Genomic DNA, 19,409 nt, shown 5'->3' with positions numbered 1-19,409 from the left:
TTGGCAGTGTGGGCAGGTGCCAAGTCCTGCTGGAAAATGAAATCAGCATCCCCATAAAGCTCGTCTGCGGAAGGAAGCATGAAGTGTTCTAAAATCTCCTGGTAGACGGCTGCGTTGACCCTGGATTTAATGAAGCACAGTGGACCGACACCAGCAGATGACATGGCTCCCCAAATCAACACAAGACTGTGGAAACTTCACACTGGACTTCAAGCATCTTGCAGTGTGTGCCTCTCCATTCTTCCTCCAGACTCTGGGTCCTTGGTTTCCAAATGAGATGCAAAAGTTGCTCTTATCAGAAAAGAGGACTTTGGACCACTGAGCAACAGACCAGTTCTTTTTTTCTTTAGCCCAGGTAAGACGCTTCTGACGTTGTTTGTTGTTCAGGAGCGGCTTGACAAGAGGAATACGACATTTGAAGCTCATGTCCAGGATCCGTCTGTGTGTGGCCCCAACACTTTTGAATGGCCTTTTCCTGACAATCCTCTCCAGGCTGTGGTCATCCCTGCTGCTTGTGCACCTTTTTCTTCCACACTTTTCCCTTCCACATAACTTTCTATTAATGTGCTTTGATACAGCACTTTGGGAACATCCAACTTCTTTTGCAATTACCTTTTGAGGCTTTCCCTCCTTATGGTGGGTGTCAATGATGGTTTTCTGCACAACTGTCAGGTCAGCAGTCTTTCCCATGATTGTGATTCCTACTGAACCAGACTGAGAGACCATTTAAAGGCTCAGGAACCCTTTGCAGGTGTTACGGCTTAATTAGCTGATTAGAGTGGGACACTTTGAGCCTAGAATATTGAACCTTTTGACAATATTCTAATTTTCTGAGATTGTGAATTTGGGGTTTTCATGAGCTGTAAGCCATAATCATCAAAAGTATGACAAATCAAGGCTTGAACTATCTCGTTTTGCATGTAATGAGTTTATCTCATATATTAGTTTCACCTTTTAAGTTGCATTACTGAAATAAATGAACTTTTGCATGATATTTTAATTTTTCGAGTTTCACCTGTATATTAGGGGAAGTGCGATTCTGAAACAGGCTCATGATTTTCAAACTATTCACAACTACAGAGAACATGACACAAGAGAAGGAAAAGATGCTACGGAAGAATTGGGAACTCACAAATCCAGTATGGACTCATAATACTGTAGCCCAGTCTGACTTCCAAGGCAGCAAGAATTTATCTTCCAGATTCAAACTCCCCAAACCTCTTTCCACCATTCCTAAACTGATCAACCCTACGACCTGCCAATATTATTTTCCTAGACTGCATAGAATAGAAACCCAGAATTTTGACAGGTGCCTTCTGCTCCACCATTATAGGTTTGCAAGGCAGTATTGGCTCATAGTTCCTTAAAAAGAAACAGATCTCCATTGTGGCCGCACAGCGAACCACAGGAAAAAAAATGTCTAGAGCAAAAAACATTCCAATTACTTTAAAATAGTGATTCCTGATCCCGGCAGCTTTAATATGTGTGGACTTCAACTCCCAGAATTCCTCAACCATTCCCCATGCTGGCTGGGGAATCCTGGGAGTTGAAGTTCCCTCATCTTAAAAGTTGCTAAGGTTGAGAAACACTGCTTTAAAGGCCCATTTTTGTGGGACAAGGAAATCAGGCATGCATCATATTTGTTAATATCTACATCAACAAGCTATAAACCAGTTTTAAATCAGCTTTATCAGCCACTGCTCAAGAAACCCTGTCAGTTTTGTGAAAATACAGGGGAGCAGCACTAAAATAGGAAAACACTTTCAGTTATCTTCAAAAAGTACACCTCAGGAACTATCTAAGTAAATCAGTGGAGGTTAAAAACTAATTCTTAAGGAATTTATTCTGTAATGGAGAAGGATCTTTTGTTTTTAAGGGATAGGATTAAAAGCTAAATGTAATCCAGTAACAAATATTTCAATATAGCCATTTGGAGAGACACAGTTTGCCAAAATCTCTTGTAGGGGACAGAAGTTCTCCCCAAAAGTAAATATCTCTTTTGGACAAAATAGCAAGCGGTCAGACAAAGGTTACCCTCCTAGATTTCTCAGGAATGTTTCTGCCAAAAGCTATTTCTGAAGGGCAGGAAATTGACCTTTTTTTTTCCTTTGTTCTGACTGAAACTATTTGACTACATGTTAAAAACTGAGAAGCAGAAAATGCAGCCTCTCTTTCGAACCCAATCTAATTACTTCTCTTTTCTGCACCAATGTAGCAAACTTTTCTAGAAACTGAGGGGCTTTTTTTCCTTGTTGATTGCTAGGAATCCCTTATATGGGAACAGTCAACTGGCCAAGCCTAGCTTCCTTAATCTCCTGCCACAGTTTTCGCATAGATCGGTTTTGGCACAGATCGTTGTAAAAAGCCAACAGGACCAAGCTTCTCTTTTCTTGAATGTCCAAGCTTGAAGAAGCTACCCTGGTTCCATGTGCCTATCAACAATTGGTTCTGAAAAGAGGCAATTTGGCCAGGAGACAAGGCAGCTAGCTTAGCCTGTAAGAAGTCATGCAAGGGGGAGTGGGGGGGCAAGTACCTATCTATATGGGATGTTTCCTAAGTGCCTTGTGGAGCCCATCAGGTCGAAGAGAATTGGGGAAAAAATATGCGATAATGTTAAAAGGGCCAATCCACTTTGCAATGGGAGAAGAGTCTGTTAATATTGGGGAGGGGGCAGAGTCCATATTTTGCCTTTCTGGAGGGAGGTGATGTCATCCCTGGAGCGGTTAAACAGTTTTAAAGGGAAGCGGTTCTGTACAAAGTACTTGTTAAGAATGTAATTGCTTCCTTGGTTAGGCTCCCAGATTGGAGGAGGAGGAGGAGGGTTGTGAAGTTGCATCTGTTGGTTGTGATGAAATTCACACGGGGGCCACCAATTTCCATATCCACGCACAGAGCACAGCAGCTATCGTGGATCTTTTCTCTCTGGTCATTACGGTTGAGGAGCGCAGGATGGGGGACTCAAGCCCAACTCAGGCACACAAAAGAGGTAACCCCATGGACCCTAGGTAATTCTCCTCCAACCCCCTCTGACCCTCAATCTGGGGCATTTCCATGTCCAGTTGCGATTCCCCTTGGCGTACCTCTCCTCCAGTCCTTTGGGTCCTTCAACCACACTATGCCTCTAGCGGCAACCATATTCTTGGTCCTCGGGAGTTGCTTAGCCTTGTGCTGTCCCACCCCTTTAGTATTATTCAAAAATAAGTGTCCTGGAGCACAGACCCCCCTGAGGTTTCCCCATCTCTTCCATCTTCGGGGGCTGATTTGGGTTCTTTTTTCCTCAAAGACAGTTTCTTCTCTTTCTTTAGCTTGGCTTCCTCTTTGGTTCGTTCTTTCTGATGCTGCTTCTCCCGCTCCTTTTCCTGCTTCTCCCGCTCCTTCTGCAGCTTCTTCTGCAGCTTCTGCTTCTCTATCTTCTCTTGTTTCTCTTGTTCTTTTTCTTTTCGCTTTGCTGCTTTGCTGCTGCTGCTTTTCTTAGGGCCACCTAAGGGGGTGTTGTTCCCGGTAGGGGAGGGCAGGGCAGCGTGAAGACCTTCGGATACCACCACCTGGTTCTGGGCAGCAACAGGGACCCAGGAAGGTGAAGGAGATTCAGACAGGGTACTTATGGAATGAACTGGGGAGAAGGAGGGACCGCTGATGCTGCCTAGGGCAACCCTGTGCTTTAGCCCTGTGAGGCTCAGGAGGCTGGTGCTGGCAGTCAGGGGTGGGTTCATACGGTAGCTCGCCTCGTGGATGGCTCGCGAGCCGTGGAGTCGGCAGGAGGGCTTGTACTGGAGCTCCCCCCGAGTTTCCCGCCATTTCTTTAGCTGGGTGGTATTCTCTCGCTCGATGAGGGTTTCAGTAACTGGAAGATTAATCACCTGAATCAGAAGGAAGAAAGAAACAGGAGAAGGAACAATACAGTCAGGTCCAGAAATATTGGGACATCGACACAATTCTAACATCTTTGGCTCTATACACCACCACAATGGAGTTGGAATGAAACAAACACAATGTGCTTTAACTGCAGACTGTCAGCTTTAATTTGAGGGTATGTACATCCAACTCAGGTGAACAGTGTAGGACTTACAGCAGTTTGCATATGTGCCTCTCACTTGTTAAGGGACCAAAGGTAATGGGACAATTGGCTTCTCAGCTGTTCCATGGCCAAGTGTGTGACATTCCCTCATTACCCCAATTACAATGTGCAGATAAAAGGCCCAGAGTTCATTTCAAGTGTGCTATTTGCATTTGGAATCTGTTGCTGTCAACTCTCAAGATGAGATCCAAAGAGCTGTCACTATCAGTGAAGCAAGCCATCATTAGGCTGAAGAAACAAAACAAACCCATCAGAGAGATAGCAAGAACATTAGGCGTGGCCAAAACAACTGTTTGGAACATTCTCAAAAAGAAGGAATGCACCGGTGAGCTCAGCAACACCAAAAGACCTGGGAGACCATGGAAAACAAGTGTGGTGGATGACCGAAGAATTCTTTCCCTGGTGAAGAAAACACCCTTCACAACAGTTGGCCAGATCAAGAACACTCTCCAGGAGGTAGGTGTATGTGTGTCAAAGTCAACAATCAAGAGAAGACTTCACCAGAGTGAATACAGAGGGTTCACCACAAGATGTAAACCATTGGTGAGCCTCAAAAACAGGAAGGCCAGATTAGAGTTTGCCAAACATCATCTAACAAAGCCTTCACAGTTCTGGAACAAGATCCTATGGACAGATGAGACCAAGATCAACTTGTACCAGAGTGATGGGAAGAGAAGAGTATGGAGAAGGAACTGCTCATGATCCTAAGCATACCACCTCATCAGTGAAGCATGGTGGTGGTAGTGTCATGGTGTGTGCATGTATGGCTGCCAATGGAACTGGTTCTCTTGTATTTATTGATGATGTGACTGCTGACAAAAGCAGCAGGATGAATTCTGAAGTGTTTCGGGCAATATTATCTGCTCACATTCAGCCAAATGCTGCAGAACTCATTGGACGGCGCTTCACAGTGCAGATGGACAATGACCCAAAGCATACTGCAAAAGCAACCAAAGAGTTTTTGAAGGGACAGAAGTGGAATGTTATGCAATGGCCAAGTCAATCACCTGACCTGAATCCCATTGAGCATGCATTTCACTTGCTGAAGACAATACTGAAGGGAAAATGCCCCAAGAACAAGCAGGAACTGAAGACAGTTGCAGTAGAGGCCTGGCAGAGCATCACCAGGGATGAAACCCAGCGTCTGGTGATGTCTATGCGTTCCAGACTTCAGGCTGTGATTGACTGCAAAGGATTTGCAACCAAGTATTAAGAAGGGAAAGTTTGATTTATGATTATTATTCTGTCCCATTACTTTTGGTCCCTTAACAAGTGGGAGGCACATATGCAAACTGCTGTAAATCCTACACCGTTCATCTGAGTTGGATGTACATACCCTCAAATTAAAGCTGACAGTCTGCAGTTAAAGCACATTGTGTTTGTTTCATTCCAACTCCATTGTGGTGGTGTATAGAGCCAAAAATGTTAGAATTGTGTCAATGTCCCAATATTTCTGGACCTGACTGTAACTACATGTGGCATCTTTTGACCCATCTTCCCTTCTACAGCTGAGGACTTTGTCATGAAGTGTAAAGCCAGGAGCAGATCTCATTCAAAATCCTTGTCAGTAGAACCAGATCCTCTGCTTTTATATATAAAGCAATAGCGCCTAGACTTATATATTACTTCAAAGTGCTTTAAAGCACTCTTAAGCGGTTTACAAAATCAGCATATTGCCCCCAACAATACACACACATACTGTATACACAACCCTATCAGTGACCATCACAGCATTAAAGCCAGGAAAAGCCTTCTAAATATTTTTTATTACATAATTAAAGAAAAGCTAAGGATATTCTTATCAGCCAATTTCAAACTACTGCATAAATGTGATATTCAGAAAGTATTAAGCATCCCAACTAAGTTTCTGAATTTAAAATCCATTAATAAATTCAAAACGTGACTATTTCAGCAGGCTTGAGGATCTCGCCCCTCCTTCAGTCCTCTCGCCCCTCGTGTTCAACATTTATGTGAAGCCGCTGGGTGAGATCATCCGTGGCTTTGGGGTGAAGTGTCAACTGTATGCCGATGACACGCAGTTGTACATTTCAATCCCAGGCCACCCCAATGATGCCCTTGACGTGATGTCCCGGTGCCTGGAGGCTGTGCGGATCTGGATGGGGAGGAACAGGCTCAGACTCAACCCACCAAGACTGAGTGGCTGTGGTTTCCGACATCCCGATATAGCCAGCTAGAACCATCACTGGCTATTGGGGATGAGATCTTACCCCCCTCAGAGAGGGCTCGCAACTTGGGCGTCCTCCTGGACTCACGGCTGTCGTTGGATGATCATATGACGGCCGTAGCCAGGGGGGCTTTTTTATCAGGTTCGCCTGATCTCCCAGTTGCGTCCCTTTCTGGATCGGGACGCCTTGCGCACAGTCACCCACGCCCTCGTCACTTCCCGTCTGGACTACTGCAATGCTCTCTACATGGGGCTCCCCTTGAGAAGCACCCGGAGGCTCCAACTGGTCCAGAATGCGGCCGCGCGAGTGATAATGGGGGCGACTCGTCGCTCCCATGTAACACCTCTCTTGCGCGAGCTGCACTGGCTCCCGGTGGTCTTCCGGGTGCGTTTCAAGGTGTTGGTTACTACCTTTAAAGCGCTCCATGGCTTAGGGCCTGGATATTTACAGGACCACCTGCTGCCACTGACTGCCTCCCACCGACCGATACGCTCCCACAGAGAGGGCCTCCTCAGGGTGCCGTCGGCCAAACAATGTCGACTGGCGACTCCCAGGGGGAGAGCCTTCTTTGTGGGGGCTCCTGCCCTATGGAACGAATTGCCCCCGGATATACGAAGGATCCCTGACCTCCATGCCTTCCGTCGTGTGCTGTAGACCCTGTTATTCCAGCAAGCCGGTCTGATGGGACAATAATTTTAATCGGGTTTTAAATACGGGTTTTTAACATGGTTTTATAAGGGTTGTAGAATGGGAATTTTAAATTCGGCCAAAAATTGAATTATTTTAATATGGTTTTTAAATTTGTCTTGTATATTGTTTTATTATGGCTGTTCACCGCCCTGAGTCCTTTGGGAGAAGGGCGGTATAAAAATATAATCAAATCAAATCAAATCAAAATCAAATCAAATCTCAGGGAAATGGAGAGTTGTGTGATGATGTAATGGGATGTGGGATGACCTTGGGAGAAGAGAAGAGATGCTGGCCAAGGAATGGTCAGGTAAGGTAGCCAGCAGCATGGCTGGCTCAGGGATTCTGGGAGTTGAAGTCCACTGTTCGTAAAGTTGCCATAGTTGCTCATCCCTGGTTTACATTATATTTGAAAACTGTGTTTCATTACCTGGCCAAAAAACTTTGGGGCAATATAAGTAAAGAAAAGCAACAAAGAAAAAAGTTGGGATTCCCACCTCGTGGACCAAGTATTCCTCTTGCATGGTCTGAACGGGGAGATTTCGCAATTTCTCCATTGTCTCATACATGCCTTGACAAGACCGCAACTTTTCCACTGAGCCCAGGGTGTTCCGGAGTAGCACTAAGCCCACTCGGAAAATTATCTTCACTCCTGCAAGAAGATAAAGAGGAGGAAGAAAGGATCAAATCAAAGAAAAAGGGGAAAGAAAGTTGGAATAGAGGCCCAAGGATATGGTCACAAATGCAAGATCTGATGCAGCTGAAGGAACCAAAGTCCATTAAAGGAGAAATGTCATAAGGTTTCAAAACAATTCTAGCTGAATTTGGCTCTCAAATCCAGCACCCTGTTTTATACAATGTGCAACCAATCAGGGGCCTCTGGGTGTTTGTGAAGGTGTATGTTGCCAGCTACTAGGAAAATGTACCACCTATCCCTGGCTCTAATCTTCATTTTATTGTTCACTGAATGAGTAATCACCATTACCTTGTAGAACAAAGAGGATTCTATTATAAGCTCCTGTGCAGAGAATCATTTGGCCTATCCTGAATGTTTTGCTATAATCACATTTTTAATTTAATAATCTCAGGTTGCAGCACAAAGAGTCACTTGGTTGAGGAGGGCTTGATTGAATAAATAAATAAATAAGAATAAAATAAATACTGGAACTGTTATTCTAAGCATTCTTGCGAAGACAAGCTTTGTGGAATACAATGGAATTCCAAGTTTTTGTAGCTTTTTTTGGCTCATTTTTGAGGCTTTTTTTGGCCTGTTTTTGAGGCTTTTTCGGCCCGTTTTCGAGGCTTTTTTCAGCCCGTTTTCAAGGCTTTTTTCAGGGTGTTTTCTGAAAAATTTGGCCCAAAAAGCCTCGAAAACAGGCTGAAAAAAGCCTCAGAAATGGGCCAAAAAAGCCTTGAAAATGGGCTGAAAAAAGCCTCAAAAATGGGCCAAAAAGGCCTCAAAAACGGGTTGAAAAAAGGCCTGAAAATGGGGCATGTGGAGGCAAAAAAAAAAAAAAAAAAACAGCCGGCGGGTGGGCGGGCTGGGCTTTGGCAATATTCAGTCTATAAGACGCACAGACATTTTCACCCCTTTTGGGAGACAAAAAAGTGTGTCTTATAGTCCAAAAAATACAGTATGTTAGACTAGATTTGACATCATATAATTCTTCTCTTTCTCTCCTTCCACCCGGTTTTTTTTTTGGTCATCAGCCATTGAGACTGCCAAGATGCTGGCAGGGACTATTTAAATAATGGCTGAGGGAGGTTTTCCTCCATCCAGTGAATTAAAAGCATTTCAGGGGGGGAAAAAATCAGATGTTGCAGAATCACTGTGGGTTTTTTCCCTTCCTGATGGAATCTGTGTAACGGAAGAAGCAGGTATGCAGCATTTGACAGAAAGCCAAAAGAGAATTGAAGGTCACAGCTCACCTTCGCAGAAAAACATATCCCACACACGTAACACGGAACACCAAGGCAAGGTCCGGGAGAAGATGCACATAAACCACTCGGTCATATACAAGATGGGGTCAATCTTGTATCTCTTCAGGTGACGATAGGCAATGGGAGACGCTCGTCGGAGAAGTGCAAAGAAGATCTCTCCGTCTAACTGGATTGCCTCCTGAACAAGAAGCACAGATGGGATCTGGAGTGAATTCAGGGGCTCTAGACATGATAGCCTGTATTCCCCTGCCAATGTTTTTATCTTTTTCTCTGAGGCCTAGATAGGGTTTATAACCTCTGTGAGCAGCAAAGAAAGTTGGGGAGATGAGACGCAGAACTGAATAGTACATTGCACCAAGCTATTGTTTGCTTAACTACTATTTGTTGAACATAGTACAAGACACCAGACACCAGACTAAGCCATAAAGCATGTTTCATATGACATTCTAAACCAAAGTCAAATAAAATTTATGACTGGTCATCCTGCTACCTGAAGGCCAAAAAAATCTGCAAGACTGAAGTGGTTGCAACCGTTCAAGGTTTCTGTAAAAATTGTGTTGCTCCTTTCAATTCAATGAATTAAGAAACCAGATTGACCTCAGAGGGGTGGGCAGGGCTCAGCTTTGCTCATCATCAGACACCTGCCAGAAGTCGGCCTACTCATGACAGATAACTCATGATTTAACTCAGTCTTAAGATCAGTCAGAGAATATGAAATTTCAAGTTGACTCAGAGGAGGGGAGAAGGGGAAGTGAGAAGAGGTTGGAGAAGAAACCTGCCAAAAAACCAACTGAGATGAGGTGGCCCAACAGAAAAACCACTGCCTTTCTTTACAAGAAGTACATATTCTAACTGTGGAAAGCCAAAGGTTTGCAGGCAGCATCTGTTGGGAATTCCTTAAGACAGGGGTGTCAACCTCAAGGCCCGTGGGCCGGATCCGGATCCTCATCCGCGATGAGGCCAAATCTGGCCCGCATGGGCATCCTGGAAACTGTAAGGGTCCGGCCCACATCACTTCGACCCGGCCCACACCATACTGGTGGGCGTGCACGCACACAGGCCTAGTTCTCCGTCGCTGCGTGCAGAGCAACTAAAGTAGTCTGTGGGACTATGGTAAAAAAAAATAGTTCAGACCAGTGGTGAAATCCAATTTTTTTTTACTACTGGTTCTGTGGGCGTGGCTTGGTGGGCATGACAGGGGAAGAATACTGCAAAATCTCCATTCCCACCCCACTCCAGGGGAAGGATATTGCAAAATCTTCATTCCCACCCCACTCTGGAGCCAGCCAGAGGTGGTATTTGCTGGTTCTCCAAACTACTCAAATTTCCACTACCGGTTCTCCAGAACCTGTCAGAACCTCCTGGATTTCATCCCTGGTTCAGACCTTCCAACCTCACAAGATCTTTTTTTTTTTCGTGAGAAGTTGGAAGGTCTGAACTATTTTTTTTACCGTAGTCCCACAGACTATTTTAGTTGCTCTGCATGTGGCGGTGGCAAAAGGAGCTGGAAAGGTTAGTGAAGGGATGTGGGTGGCGGGGGTGAGAGTTTGGCCTGGCTGAAGGACCCTCAGGTAACCCAGGGCGGGTGGGGTAGCTCTGCACCCCCTGCCTTGCTTTGTCCTCCACCCCCCAGCCTCACTTCATTCTTCGTTCTTTGCCACTTCTACGGGACAGCAGGGCCTCTCATTTCTCCCTCGGCATGGCGAACTCCAGCTTCAGTTGGGGCATTCAAGCTGCTGGCGGCGGCAGCCACATAAGCAGCTATGATTGCCCCCTCCCCAACCAGCCAGCCAGCACCACCTGACCTCCTCCCTACCTGGCCAGCCGGCGCAAAGCCTCGCTGTTCTTTTCATTGTCATCATCCTCCCCGCCCAAGCGACAGCGGGCTCTGCAGGACAGGGTCAAACAGTAAGGCTGGCCCACATAAGTGAGCAGCAGATCACGGCCACGGAAGGCATTGGTTCCTGCACCCGTCTGATTCCGATTCCACAGCCGGCCTTACTGTTTGAAGGCTGAACGAAGCCTTCAAATGAGTGAGGAAGCACTGTGGGGCCAGGCCCTTCACACCAGCGTCCAACCCACTGGAGTTCGTTGCGCCGGGGCAGGAATGAGAACCTGTCCCGCAGAGCCCGCTGTCGCTTTGGCGGGGAGGATAATGACGATGAGAAGAACAGCGAGGCTTTGCGCCGGCTGGCCAGGCAAGGAGGAGGTCAGGCGGTGCTGGCTGGCTGGCTGGTTGGGGAGGGAGCAATCATGGCTGCTTATGTCTCTGCCACCGCCAGCAGCTTGAATGCCCCGACTGAAGCTGGAGCCCGCCACTGCTTGAGTGGGGAGGACAAGGAGAAAAACGGCTGCTCAGGTGGCTCCTGCCCTCCCCCCCCGCCACTGCCAATAGCTTGAATACCCCAACTGAAGCAGGGATCTCCCTCCCTCTCTCTCTCTCTCTCTCTCTCTCTCTCTCTCTCATACACACACACACACACAGAGTTTGGAAAGCCCCCCTCCTCTCTCTCTGTCTCACTGCAGCAGCAGTTGCGGTGCTTCAGTGCCTGGCTGGTGGGGCGCTCAGATAAGCCAGTGTGGGGCGTGGCGGGGAAGCTCCGCACACACACCCCACCTTGCTTCGTACTCCACCCCCCACCACCTCACTGCTCAGGTGGCTGTTGCCGCCCGCGCCGCTGCCAGGAGATTGGGTGCCCTGGCTGAAGATTGCTCTCTCTCCCATACACACACAAACAGAGGTTGCATTGCATTGCTCTTGCTCATTCTCTCGTGCTCTCTGTCTCACCCCATTTGCATGCAAGCGTGCTCAGTGGGACAACAAGGTCTCATTAAGTAGTTAAGTGGAAAGTAGTTTGGGAGGGGAAGAGCAGGAGACCGGCAAACACTTTTCATGCTGAGAATGAAAGTTTCTGGGTCCCTGACACTCTGCAAAAGAGGATGGGTACCTGAATCTGCGCAATATTATACCAGGATCGTCCATTCTCAGCACGAAAAGCATTTACAAGCCAAATCTCATCTCCCTTCCTCAGAGGCAAAGAAACAGAAACAAAGAGAGGAGACAGATGTTTGCAAGGTGAGTCCTTCTGGCAGGAAGGGAGGGAGAAGCATGAGGTATCTTAGTGGGTCGGGAGGCCTTGAGGGCCTGTTCTATCACTAGGCTCCCCATGGCCTTCCCCACCCTGAGATACCTCATGTGCACATTGGTATTCTTGAATTGTGAGCTCTTAGGAAAGTATCCCCCTCCCTGTGTGTTGCAAACAGCTATTTCCAGTGGGGAAAACAAGACAAAGCAAGTGGGGAAAAATATTTTCCTTTGCTATATTTCCAGTCTGAATTAAACCATGGCAGGGTTCCTACAGGAGAGCCCTTTTAAGGATTATGTATTAATAGAAAAGCAACTAACTTACCTCGGTTCTCAAATGCTAAAGCTGTTGCACATAAAAAACAGAGGAGCTCTGATCAACTATCAGAGCCATCATTTTGACAGTTTTGCTGTACTGTAGTTTACAGACGCCCCCACTAAATGCAAGCATGAGATAAACTGAGCCTGGTTTGTCTTATAAGTGGCCACAAACTACTAGCAAAAGTGGCATTTGATCACAAGGCGAGGAATGTTTCCCATTTTGCATTTGAGCATCCAAGAAGGCACAGGAAAGAGAAAGAAAAAGGAAAGAGAAGAGAGCAAGGAAGGAAAAAGAAGGAAAGAGGGGAAGGAAGAAGAAAGAAAGGAGAATGAATAGGGAAGAAAAAAGAAGGGAAGGAGGGAGGGAGGGAGGAAGGAAGATTATAATGAGAGAGAGTGATGGTCTGAGGTCAATCCTGCCTTAGCACTTGGCCATCAGCAGCCCTGCTGCCTTTTGCCATCCCCTTGTCCCCTCCTCCTGACCACTCCTGGTGGTCTCCCATCCTATCACTGAGGATGCTTTGGTTACAAAGCCAGGTCTCCTCGTAAGGAGATGGAGTGGGCCTCCCCGAGCCCTCCCGCGCACACCATGAGCAACCTGGCCAAGGAGAGCGAGCACAGCAGCAGTGGGAGCTGGCCACGCTGGCCCCCCAAAGTCAACCACAATCCTGATGCGGCCCTCAATGAAATTGAGTTTGACACCCCTGCCTTAAGACCACAACATCTATTTTCAAAACTGCTCTGCAGCTGCGCAATCCTGAAAGAGGATGAGCTCCTTTAAGGAGCTGCGAAGAGGTGCTATTTTTTCGTCTTCAGATCCAATGCTTTACTGAATATTTTTCAAACTCTGGGCCTCCCACTCTTTTCCAGGAAGCTTCATCCTCCAGCACAATATGTTTTTCTACTAGAGACAATGCTATGCCTTCCTTAAATCATACCGAGAACCACCATCATTTCTGTACATTAATAAGGGAATTCCATCAGTTTCAGCCAGATTGGAAACCTACAGGCTGAATCAGGTACCCTTCCATTCATAAATCCCCCAATACTCTTGAAGATTCCACTGCCAAGATTCAGCAACCAATGAATATTTTTCATCTGTGCAACCTATTTTTTAAACCAACAAGGTGTAAAATCAAAGCAGGTTTGTTAAACTTCCAGCAACCTTAATATAGGTAGTCCTCAACATATGATCACAACGGAGCCCAACATTTCTGTTGCTAAGTGATTCATTTGTTAAGTGAACGTTGCCTCATTTTACAACCTTTCTTGCCACAGTTGTTACGTGAATCACTGCAGTTGCTGAATTAGTAACACGGTTGTTAAATGAATCTGGCTTCCTCACTGACTTTGCTTGTCAGAAGGTTGCAAAAGGGGATCACGTGACCCCAGGACAGGGGTCAGCAACCCGCGGCTCTGTAGCCGCATGTGGCTCTTTCATCCCTCTGCTGTGGCTCCCTGTTGCTCAAAATATGCGTCACAACTGCCAATGTGCAATACCTGCTGGCACACGATTTAATGAGTTTTTTGACTCCCGGTAGGCCAACCATGGATAAATCCAAGAAAAGAAAAGTTTCAGAAGAAAACAGAATGTTTAATTCAACTACATATGCTAGTTTTGTGGCCGCTCAGGAAATAGTCAGGCACGGGAAGGGTTTTGTGGCTCCCGGTGTTTTCTTTTCTTTGGGAAATGGGTCCAAATGGCTCTTTGAGTGTTTAAGGTTGCCGACCCCTGCCCCAGGACATGCAATCGTCATAAATATGAGTCAGTTGCCAAGCGTCTGAATTTTGATCATTGAAGCTGCAATGGTCATAAGTATGAAAAATGGTCATAAGTCACTTTTTTCAGTGCCGTTGTAACTTTGAATGGTCACTAAATGAACTGTTGTAAGTAGAGGACTACATATATATTTACTTATTTGTATACATCTATTTTGGCTGTTTTAAAAAATCCACCCTTTAAAAAAGAACTATTATACTGTTTTCCTTCTGGTGACACCAGGGTTACTAACTCCTTGATTTCCTGGATCATCAACATTTAAACGATATGGTGATTGGCATAAAAATGACATACTGTAATATTGAATAATTAAACAATTGAAGATTATAATTTAACATAAATATGTACTATTGTCAAAACTATATAAGATTGTCAACTGTAGTAAATATGAAGATTATTATTTTATTTGTACTAAAATGTAAGACACTCAGGTGCCACACTTCACACATTGATATGTTTGTAAAAAAATAAAAATAAAAAATAAAAAACTTAACAAACAAAAACATTTTAACAAGAAAGGGAACCCCTAGCGCCCATCCTTACATTGGAAGTTTCTGTGCCCAGATAATCCTCAATTTATAACTGTAATGGAGCCAGGATTTCCCATTTTAAGTTATGATGGCCATAAGTTGAGGCATCCACATGACCAACCCAATTTTACAACTTTTTTGCAGCGGTTGTTAAGCAAACGTCCTGCACTTGTTAAGTAAACACCACAATCAGTAGGCAAACCCATTGGCTGTTTGTTTGTTTTTTGCCAGAAACCATAGTAAATTGTAATCATGTCTCTGCAGGACACTGCAAATGGTCATAAATGCAGACCAGTTGCACTCAAAAGGCAATCACATGAATGCAAGGGGAGGGAGTGGGAGGGCGCAGCCATCGGAACTTCAAATATGGGTTGTAAGTTCCTTTTGGGGGGGGTCCATCATAACTTCAAATGGTTGCTAAGCAACCAATCGTTAAGCAAGGACTACTTGTAGTACAAAAGGTATTCCCAGTGAAGAATTCTAAACTGCTTTTCTCTATGGGAAAGCAGTTAAACTTACCAATCCAGCACTGTAGTATCCAGGAAGATATTTCTCACAGATTTGGACCAGGCACCAGAAAGCTTGCTGTAGAGAGAGACCAAGGAATCTTTAGCTTGGATAATCGCAGTAGCCACAGTTGGGTACATAGCAGACCAGCATTCTAGCAAACTCCCAGTTAAAACTTTCCAGTTACGTGAACTAAGCCAGCAAATTCAATTCAGGGGCCTTAGCCCTTTCCCAAACCTGGGGCTTCTACGTTTCTTCAACGACACAGAAGTTAACACATCAGAGCCGGTAGCAAAGCCACAGAAGGAGAACAACGTCACAATTGGAGAAGAGACACAGATCCCATCAGGGCTGCCAGTTAATGTAATGGTTATGTTTTAACCTCACGTATGCATGATAAAAGGGCCTCGGTGGTGCAGTGGACTAAAGTGCTGTTAAGTGCTAGCATTTAGCTACCAGCTGCCTGCAATTAGTGCAAGTTCAAATCTCACCAGGCTCAAGGTTGACTCAGCCTTCCATCCTTTTGAGGTAGGTAAATTGAGGACCCGGATTGTGGGGGCAAGAAGACAACTTTGTATAGAACACCGCTTAGGGGGGGCCGAAAGCCCTAATAAGCAGGTATATACAAAAAAGTATGCAGGCTATTGCTATAATGCATTGTAAGCCGCCCTGAGTCTACGGAGAAGGGCGGCATATAAATTGGACTAATAAATAAATAAATAAATGATGCTGCATAAAAACATGGTCATTGTCAACGCTCTGGACCCAGCTTCTGGAACTGGTAAAGTCCCTGGCAGTCCAAAAGGATAGAGTTTGACATGTAGCAGAGCAGGATGCCTGGTGTTGTGACCCAGGCCCAAGTAAGTAGTAGGAAAATCAGTCAGTGAAAAAACAAACAAACTTTATTCGAACAGCTGAGAATTACTTCATTCCCAGTGTCGTTCAACTAAATTAAAGCAAATTCCTCCCAACACAAATTCCTCAGTCCTATCGCAAACCTTGTCCAATTAGGCAAACTGCCAAAGGCCTTTCTTGGCAAACGTTCAGAAGTCACAGATACAAAAATAAATACAAGACGTAGACGAAGAAGAAGACAAAGCTACCAACGCTGTTTTCTGGCAAAGCCCAAACGCCGTTGCTGGTCTGTTTTAAGCCTTATGGAAGGGGCCAATCATCTCTTGGCCCTACTCCCGAGTTGTCCTCTTTGCTTGAGCTGCTCTTGCCTCTGGCAGCTCTTCTCATAAGTGCATTAGGAACAGGCTCCTCCTGTTCCTCTGCCTCACTCCTATCAGTCTCTGGAGGCTCTGGAGTCCACACCTCACTCCCCGATGGCCCTGGCCCCATCTGTGCCTCTGACGCAGAGCCCTCATCCGGGCCTTCCCCAGCCTCCAGGACTGGCCCATGTTCTTCCTCAGCCTCATCGCTGTCCAGCTCCGCAGGCTGCTGGCGGACCACAACACCTGGTGTAAAAAAGACTTCCAAAGTGCAGCGACTATTATATACATCAGCGGTCCCCAACCTTTGCAGCTTGGTGGACTGGGTGGGGTGGGAGAGAGGAACTGGGCCACATGAGTGGTGGGCTGGCATGAGTGTAGTTCCTCTCACAAGAGAAGAGAAGCCTTTGGGGTGCGGTTTCGCGCTGCTTCAGGCTTCTCCACACCAAAAGACAAAAGCAGTACGAGATTGGTTCCCCAAAGCTTTTTGTCCATTTTCAAAAGCTTTTGGCGCAGATAAGAGAAGCCTTTGGGGACGCAGTCTCGTGCAGGCTGCCTGACAGTCCAAAAGTGGGTTGGATGTCCTGCACAGGCAGCCTCAATAAGTCAGCAAAGCTGACTTCCAGCTGGCGCCGCGGTGATTCAGACGGGGAATTAGCGGGGCTCCTTGGAGCCCCGCGAAAACCCTGTCTGTCAAGTCGCCGCCGGCAGGTCTGTGGACCTACCCTGTTCTGTAGGGACAGGGGGTTAGAGAGGGACCCCTCGGATGGCCGAGAGGAACGGGCAGGTTCCTCAGGGCTGAGGGATTACCCTCTGTGCCGGCGGCGGTGGATGCAGCAGCCATGGCAGCTGCCCCGAGACCACGGCAACCGGAACAAAAGGATGTGCAGGAGGAGAAGCGGAGAGCAGAGCAGGGAGTTTGAAAGCCAGGTGAGTGGACTTTTGCCCAGGCGGGAACTGCCCATAAATGCTGGATTACAATAAGTGTGCCCCAGCCTTAACAGCGGCTGAGAATAGGAATATAACAAAAGAAATTAGAAAAAAGAATTAGAAAAAGTAGAGGGGGAAAAAAGACAAAGGAGAAAATAAAAAAAAAAAGAAAATAGAGAAAGAACAAAGAGAAGAAGGAAGGTGTCTCCTAACGTTATTCAAACATCCAGACACCATTACATCCATTTAAATCAAACTATAGTATTTTGTTATCTTGTTACGTAATATATTCCTTTTTTTTCTTTCTCCAATCTGTCTAAGTATGTTTCTTTTCCATTTCAATGTTGTCAAAGTTATAAGTTCTATAAAATTAGTTCTGAATTAGCTATTCCATATATGGTATCATCATGTCCTCCTTTTATTGCCGCGCCCTTTTTCTCTTGTTACCACACTTATTAGTTCAGTTTTCATTATTCCATTTAGTTTCTTCTTTCTGATCTTCAATAAATCCTCCAATAAACAGATTATACATCCAAAGTCAAGCCTCCTGAATTTTTTCTGAAAATAATCCACTTTAAGTAACAAGCAACAAAGTTTCTCTTTCAAGTAACAAGCAGTCTGGAATTTACACTTTCACTTCTCAGCTGGCAGCCATTTTGACTATCTCCGTTTGTCTTTGTCTTTGCTTTTAAGAGCGTATTTATTTCCTCTTCTCTTTTCTCTCTCTCAAACATAATCCATTCTCATTTAGCCACAAAAAAAGAAAAAGAAAAGCTAAATCTGTAGTGGAATCGTTTCCAAGAAGTCGATAATTAACGCTATCCATCATCAGATCTTTTCCTTCCACCATTCATTTGAGTCTTTTTGCCCCTATAGTTCTCTTTCCTTTCATTATTTTTGCTTCTTTTTTCTTTTTTTATTCTAACTATTATAAACATTGTTACTATTCTCTTTCTTTACTATTATTTTTATTGAAATTGATTTTATAAATATACAAATAATTTGACTAGAAAACAAGAGTGCATATGATTGAAAAACATGATTTTTGGATGTTCTAATGCCTTTTTAAATTTTGAATCTTTAATAAGCTCCATTTACAGATCTAATAATTTAGAAGAAAATGTTTTTCAAGGTGCTGGATATTAAAAAGAACTATTTACAGACTTAACAATTATAGAAAATTGATTGTAAAGTGACTTAAAATGTTGTTACTTATAGAAAATAAGAAATAAGCATGGAATGGGAGAAAGCCTAGGAGAGAATAGGAGCTAAGATATTTGTTGATATACATTCTTATTTTAAATTAGTAAAAGATATGGAGGAGAATGGATTGAAAAATAAATATGGGAAATACATTGTGAATTAATTTAAAGTTGAAAAACTGAATAAGAGATATAGGAATGGAGGAAAACATAAAGCTGGACAATAACTAAAATAAAATGCTATGAACCAGCTAAACAAATGAAGTTAGGAGTGGAGGGAAGCATGATTCTGGAGAACAGTGAAAGCAAAGCTGTGATCCAGTCTTACAAATAAGGTAGGAGTGGAGGAAAGCACGTGCTGGAAAACAGTTAAAGCAAAGCTGGGAACCAGCCAATAAATAGAGTTAGGAGTGGAGGAAAGCATACGCTGGGTAACAGTTAAAGCAAAACTGTGAACTAGCCAAAAAATAAAAAGTTAGGAGTGGAGGAAAATATATCTGGAGATCAACTGAAATAAGGTTGTGAACCAGTTAAAAATAGAGGTTGGAGAGGAGGAAAGCATTGCTGGAAAGCAGCTGATTAAGATGTGAACCAGCCAAAAAATAAACCTATAATACTGGAGAATAGTTAAGCCAACTGTGAACCAGTTAAACAAATAGAGATAGAAGTGGTGGAAAATATTGCTGGGAAATAGCTACTTAAATTATGAACCAGCCAAATATCAGACTTAATAGTATTTGAGAACAAGCCTGAAGTAAACAAAATAAAGTATTTTGGGAGTAACAAATTATAGATGGAAATGTTGATTGATTTTGAAATGACTTTAAGAGAGGAGGAAAATATTTTTTGTCAAGATCATGGATACTAGCTGTCATTTAAGAGAAGTAGAATATAGATTTGATGTAACGGGTCTTAGGAATGAGGAATATATATGAAAAATTGATTGTT

At 44.6% G+C, this 19,409-nt stretch overlaps 1 protein-coding gene across 1 annotated transcript in view; it reads right to left on the bottom strand.

The window, feature by feature from the left end:
- Positions 1-2,604: 2,604 nt before the first annotated feature.
- TBC1D10B (TBC1 domain family member 10B) overlaps positions 2,605-19,409 on the bottom strand; it is a 28,994-nt gene continuing 12,189 nt past the window's right edge. The window contains exons 6-9 of the mRNA XM_070944379.1: positions 15,128-15,193; positions 8,881-9,070; positions 7,449-7,603; positions 2,605-3,860 (exon numbers count right to left, since the gene is read on the bottom strand). Coding sequence (XP_070800480.1) covers positions 3,192-3,860; positions 7,449-7,603; positions 8,881-9,070; positions 15,128-15,193 — 1,080 coding nt within the window. The 3' untranslated portion in view covers positions 2,605-3,191. The remainder of the gene's footprint in view (positions 3,861-7,448; positions 7,604-8,880; positions 9,071-15,127; positions 15,194-19,409) is intronic.

Source organism: Pituophis catenifer, unplaced genomic scaffold (assembly GCF_029215685.1).
Source record: "Pituophis catenifer annectens isolate HBS135680 unplaced genomic scaffold, rPitCat1.0.hap2 SCAF_5, whole genome shotgun sequence".
Lineage (NCBI taxonomy): Eukaryota > Metazoa > Chordata > Lepidosauria > Squamata > Colubridae > Pituophis > Pituophis catenifer.
Note: the sequence above shows the minus strand (reverse complement) of the source record. Positions and strands in the feature narration are given on the sequence as shown.